A 6,837-nucleotide genomic window follows, 5' to 3' on the forward strand; every position below is an offset into this window, starting at 1 on the left:
GAGTAGTGACTTTGAGTGACAGCTTTTACAACCTCTCACCGGCGAGGTGCGAAGGGGGGGGGGGGGGGTGGGGTGGTCTCCCTAATCAGCATACTGAGACAATCTGGCGCCTTAAAAGTGATTGAAAGCTGTTCTAACCAATAGTGTACTTCCTTCTGAAGCTAACCAGCCCTCATTTGTCATGATTGGTGGATGATTTCTTTGTAACGAGGCTTCAAAAACTCTCTCCGCTAGCATAGCAACATAAGCTTACCTTTGCAAAGCTATGCTAAGCTCCCCAGAACACACTGTTCGGCGAAACTGAAGCAGTCGTGGATTATTTTGTTCGTTTTTATTCTGATTGTGGATATTTTTGAACATCACAGAAAATAAAAGGATTACTTTTGGTGGAATTTATTAAAATATTTCGGACACGACGCCAACCCGGAAGTGAGACTGTACACCGGCTACGACGCGATTCAACGTAATCGTGAGTAAAAATGGATAATTTTACATAAGCGATTTTGTACAAAATATATAATCTAATACTAAACATGAGATTATAAACAGTATTGGAGCTTTTGACTGCTGGAGTACTCTGTATCGTGTCGGATGCTAGCGGAGTTGGCGACGTAAGCTTAGCTTAGCCTGTCGGATTATATTGGACATAAATATCATATCATAACGTTCATAATTGGACATGGAATTTATTCATTGTAATTTTCTGGTCTTTCTGTAATATGTGCAACTTTGTTGTTTGTTGTAGCTCCTCGGTTTTGTGTAAGGAATTTGTTAGCATGTTAGCTTAGTTGGCTAATGGTGTGTATCGGGTGTGGCATATTTGGACATGGGTGTGAGCACTGGACACACCTTGGATAAAGCTGAATAACTTTTCAATGCTTGCATGGATTTGCTTCATTTTTTCTATGTTGTCAGAGAAGGCCCTGGTGAATAATATTTTCTTTTTCTGACTAGATTTGAATAACTATGTGAATATACATACTTTGTGAATTCAAGTTTTTCTACACCTGTGAAATGAAGTTCACTTTGTACCTTTGGGTGAACAATAAGCACAAGTGAGACAGTTTGTTTATTTCATAAACAGCATAACTGACATCTGTAACCATACGTAGTTCAGTACTTTATTTAGGACACATTTTTTTCACTCTTCCTTGTTCAAGTTCCCAAACAAACGCCTGTTGCCCAACAGCCCAGAGCAAACGGAGCGCTGTGCCCCCTTTGACCACTAGATGGCGGCAGATGAACGAAATCAGATTTTAAAGACGTTGGTGATATTCTACATCAGGGATGGGCAACTTCCATGATAAAGAGGGCCAAAATTTTTTCAGCACTATTATTGGAGGGCCACATGACCACGCACTTCAAATAATTGGATATGAAAGACACTACAAATTATTCTCAATAAGAACACATTTTAAATGAATTCAGATCTGTATGTTTATTGCACCAACATACATCTATTTTCTGCATATAAATGCATTAACATGTCCTTAATAAGCAACAAAGACAAAATAGTTGCTTAATAAAAAAGTGCAAAAAGGAATCTGAACTCCTTCATATCAAAGAACTGTAACGCGTAGCGCGCTGCGGAGCGAGGAGGCGGACACAAACGCTGAGAAGAGCGAGATTTAATAAAGGGAATTCCATAGGCGAAGTCGTTTGTACACGGGTCAAAACGGGAGAGCCGTCCAAGTGGTCAACAGGACAGACAGGAGTCGTAACAGGAGAGCAATTCAATCAATCAATCAATCAAATTTTATTTATATAGCGCTTTTTACAACAGTTGTTGTCACAAAGCAGCTTTACAAGTGCCGAGTCCTAGCCCCCAGTGAGCAAGCCAAAGGCGACAGTGGCAAGGAAAAACTCCCTAGTTTTTTTGCATGAGGAAGAAACCTTGAGAGGAACCAAGACTCAGGGGGGGAACCCATCCTCCTCTGGCCGACACCGGTCACCATGACAACAACAACAATATAGACAGAATGTAGACAGAATGTAAAAGATGCAATAATGTCCATTTGGACCGAAAAAGATGTAATAATGTCCATCATGGTGTAGGCATCCGGTTAGGCAGGAGGTGGCCGGCCAGGATGGATCGCTTGTCTCTCCTCATCTCATTATTCCTCAAGCAGGCGGGCAGCCATGTGGAGAAATGAAACAGGGAAAATTAGCTCTGTATGAGGACATATACGGGACAGGTAAAATTATAAACATTTCTGGAGTGTGGCAGCAACTCCGGCACTAAGTTAAATTATTACAGCCTAGCTAAAAAAAAGGCAGAACCAGAAGGTAACATAGGCTTGGGGGCATTCTGAGACAATGGCATCCGTCCACTGCACTGTCAACAAACTTGAGTGACCACGAGCAGTGACAGGATGACAGCACCAGCACCCCAGTCTACCATAAAACCCTTCGTCTATGAACCCCTGGATCTGTACCTTTATCTAAGGGGGATATTAATTATCAAACGCTAGACTAAATAAGTGGGTTTTCAACCTAGATTTAAAGATTGTGACTGTGTCAGAGTCCCGGACACATTTAGGAAGATTATTCCAAAGCTGGGGGGCCTTATAAGAAAAGGCTCTTCCCCCTGCTGTTACCTTGTTAATTTGTGGAACTAATAACAGACCAGCACCCTGTGATCTTAGTTGACGTGGGGGTTCATAGTAGGAAATAAGTTCCTGGAGGTATTCAGGAGCAAGCCCGTGTAGTGCTTTGTATGCTAATAATAGAATTTTAAAATCAATACGAAATTGAGAAAGTGAGAGCAATTCACAACGGAGAAACACAACGGAGACGGAAAATACCAGAACAGCGATGACAGATAATCCACAAAACCGAACAAACCACAAATAACCGACAACGTGCGAAACACAGAGATACAAGTACACAGGACTAAACTAGACACAACTGAACACAATGATGACACGGGCGTGGCAGACAGAGGGAAACCAGGACAACAGACACGCAGGGCGGGATAACCGGGCAAGGAACAACACCGACACGGGAGAGGGGGGCGTAGCCCTACGTGACAAGAACAAAAAAGTCCTGCTCTATCGGGTTTTTTTCTTTTAATTATTAAATAATTATTGATGTATTTGCGGGCCGCACTGAGTGAGGACGAGGGCCGTGTGCGGCCAGTTACCCATCCCTGTTCTACATAATTTACAGCAGCGTTTCACATCAACACCTTCAGAACTTTTTATTTGTAAATGTTTTCCCTGTTGTAGGTCACTTGATTAGATTAAAGAAGGACCATAATAATCTAATGATGTAGGAGTCTAAAAAAATACCTACATGTACAGTTATCTTCACACACACACACACACACACACACACACACACACACACACACACACACACACACACATTCATTTATAATAATCTAATGATGCAGGAGTCTAAAAACATACCCACATGTACAGTTATCTTCACACACACACACACCCACATTCATTCATAATAATGTAATGATGTAGGAGTCTAAAAACATACCTATATGCACAGTTATTTTCATCTGGTGATTTGTGGACAAGAGAAACATTGAAATGATAAAGTGTGTATGGATGGACTGGTGTCAATACCTGTATTAAAGGTTAAAATATGGTCTACACTTGGCTTTACATGTTTAATTCATATATATTTATTACCTACAGACTACATTTTATAAAGATTGGAGTAAAATACACAACATTATCTTCACACACACACAGTTCCTGGTTCACTTTCATATTGTGATAATTCCACTTAATCCACCTCTCACAGTGTTGATGGTTATGAACTTGGAGAACATAAAACAAAAGTATAAAAATATCATCACAATCACGTGTGTGTTTGTGTGTGTGTGGTTGTCCTCTTCGCAGTATAAAGTGCCATATTTTGACAATTGTGATTTTTTAGTTGGGGTTAGGTGCCTTGATCAAGGGCATCTCAGTCATGGCCTCAGGCCTGGGAATCAAACCCACGACCCTCCAGTCCCAAGACCAGTTCCCTACCACCAGGCCATGACTGCCCCATGAGAGACTCAGATCAGGTCAGATCAACTTCAGTGTCTCCTCTGAAGTGGTCAGATACTGTAAGACAGAGAATAGGACAGAATCAGACATGAACACACACTCATCACACTCTATACACAAACTCAATCAGTGTAAACACTCATTGTAGGGTCTCCAGTGTACAGTGTCGATCCTGTGTGCAGGGTATCTGCGGGTCCTTAAAAAGTCTTAAAATGTCTTAAATTTAGTTTTACATATTCAAGGTCCAAAAATGTCTTAAAATGTCTGGAATTATAGGAGAGGAGGCATTAAATAAGTGTGTTGGTCAGTTTTTCTGTTTTATTTTACCGATGTATATCCCACAATAATGATCATTTCCGCAACGGCATTAGGGGTGCAGGAAATTTTCGATTATTAGATGCATCTCGATGCGCAACGTGGACGATTCAGAATCGATTCACAAATGACAACAATCGATTGTTTAGACGTTAGCTGCGCACATAACAAAGACGCAAGAAGAGCGGCAAATCCAGCCGACACTAACTTACTGAAGCCTGGTTTTATACTTGCGAGGGTCCGCACGGCGAAAATGATGTAATCGCGGTGACTTCGCCCGTGCGCGAGGGTCTCCCGCGCTGTCAATTCACGAGGTCATGCACCTCTCGAGTTTTGTAACTTCGCGCGCGCCGCGCCTCAGCGCAATGAACAAAGTCGTGTTTGCAGGGTTCATACACCTTTATAAGGTGGAATTCAAGCACGTGTACGTCACTTTCAAGGTCCATTTTTATATTTCCCAGCACGTTAAACTTAATTAAGTTAAATATTTATACATGTACTCGAAATAATTCGCTTTTTTTTAATCACATTATTGTTTTAAGTCAGCTGCTAGCACATAATTCTACTCTTGTGTGGAAGCATTTACTGCAAACATGCTACTACAGGTGCACTTTTCAGTTTGTATTTCTTTGTTCAGTTCTCTGGAGTGTGGCCTTGTACTTGCCATATTACTTTCGTTTGATTAAATATAAAATAAAATGGAGTTTTAAAATGGAAATAAAATTTGAGTTAATTCATCATGAATTGCTACTACAAAGATGCTTCAATAATCGTTTTATAATCAAATCGCAGACCTCTGAATTGTAATCGAATCGAATCGTAGAGTGCTTGGAGATTCCCACCCCTACTCCGCATGGTAGATGGCAGTAGTACGTCACCTAACAGGTGGAAACAGCAGACGATGCTTTAGCTGCACAAGCTGCATTTCTTATTTGAGGGCTGCGGCAGGAACAACAATACAAGGATGCAGACATGGGTAAATGTCCATTCAGTGAAGTGGCTGGAGGATGAAAAATATTGTGGCTGGCTGAAACCTTCCAGTGATTCGTATGAGACGCGATGTGAACTTGCCAAAAAACATTCAGACTTGGTACAATGGGCTGTAAAGCGCTGGATTCTCATATGAAATCTGAAAAACACAAGCGATATGATGGCACTCGTGATAGTAATATTCATATCGAGTCATTCACTGCTAACTGCAGTTTAACTGTAAGTGCCAAAAATGATTTGTCTACTGTGTAGGGCGACCAAACGTCCGTATTTCCCGGGACATATTTCACGTCCTGTCCCGGGTTTTTTTTTTAAGTGAGGAAATGTCCTGGTTTTTAAATTACCTTCATTGGACCATTACAATGTAAATGTACAGGCACTAGGTCACTGCGCACGGCGCTGCATGTGCCGTAATCCCTGAGCCGCGTCAAGCTGCGTTTATACCAGTGACGGTCTATATATATACGGTCTCTGGTTTATACTTGACGCGTTGCGACCGGCGCGAGGTTCCGCGTGCCGACAATGAGGTTATTGCAGTGGCTCCGCCCCTGCGCGAGGTCACCACACGCTGTCGCTTCGCGAGGTCGTGCACCTCTGGATTTTTGTAAGTGTAATAATTCAGCCTTCAGTGGGGCAGCCCTGTTCTTAATCACAATGTAGACATAACTCAGCCTTCAGTGGGGCACAGAAGTGGGTAGAGTATTCAACAATTTTACTCAAGTAAAAGTACAGTTACTTGAACCAAATGTTACTCAAGTAAAAGTAAAAGTACGCATCCCAAAAATTTACTTGAGTAAAACTAAAAAAGTACTTTGATTAAAAGCTACTCAAGTAGTGAGTAAATGCATGAGTACTGTCTCGTGTCAATAAATTACATCATGGGAAATTGAATTACGGGAAACAATGACTTTTAATGATAAAAATAATTTATTATAAATAAATATTATATATATAAATTATTTATTATAAATAATGTGTATTTTTGTTTGTTCCTAATTATTAGGCCTGTGTAACTTTAATGTGTTCCACAAAGGCACTAACTGATCAGCCAATACAGCTACAACTTGACACCAACTGAATTAATTTGTAGCAGACTTAATCATCCTATATTGCTAGTGTGTACAATCAGTGTGAGAACTGGTTTTTACTCTATTGCACTGCATTACATTTAATATTACATCATACAAACGTTATGCCTCGGAGATATAGCACTAAAAGTGATCTTGAAAACTTGTCAACCCTGCAGCGCATTATACAGCTGTCCTTTTACACGTTTGTAATGTAAACATTGGCTGTATGAGGTCAGGGATGCTCGGAAGGTTTTTCTTGCTACGGTGGAGAAAGTTTGCGTATGTGATCACGTGATTGACCGGCTTCATTTGATTGGTCACTCATACTCTGGTGACGAACGTTGGTCAGTCTTCTCACTGAAAAGACGAATTATATACAAAACGAAAGTAACGGTAGCGCGCGGCGCAAATCTGATTGTAACGGAGTAAAAGATGCGTTTTTCTCACCA

General features: G+C 40.9%; 1 protein-coding gene across 4 annotated transcripts in view; it reads right to left on the reverse strand.

Moving 5' to 3' along the window:
- Positions 1-1,227: 1,227 nt before the first annotated feature.
- LOC143491514 (NACHT, LRR and PYD domains-containing protein 3-like) overlaps positions 1,228-6,837 on the reverse strand; it is a 189,672-nt gene continuing 184,062 nt past the window's right edge. For 3 of the 4 annotated variants that reach the window (XM_076990599.1, XM_076990598.1, XM_076990595.1), the window contains 2 exons: positions 5,207-5,457; positions 1,237-4,070 (listed from right to left, as the gene is read on the reverse strand). In XM_076990599.1, coding sequence (XP_076846714.1) covers positions 5,235-5,457 — 223 coding nt within the window. In that variant the 3' untranslated portion in view covers positions 1,237-4,070; positions 5,207-5,234. Of the gene's footprint in view, positions 4,071-5,206; positions 5,458-6,837 lie in introns of all 4 variants that reach the window. The other variant, XM_076990596.1, reaches the window with a different exon arrangement.

Source organism: Brachyhypopomus gauderio, unplaced genomic scaffold, assembly GCF_052324685.1.
Source record: "Brachyhypopomus gauderio isolate BG-103 unplaced genomic scaffold, BGAUD_0.2 sc76, whole genome shotgun sequence".
In the NCBI taxonomy this organism is placed as follows: Eukaryota; Metazoa; Chordata; class Actinopteri; order Gymnotiformes; family Hypopomidae; genus Brachyhypopomus; species Brachyhypopomus gauderio.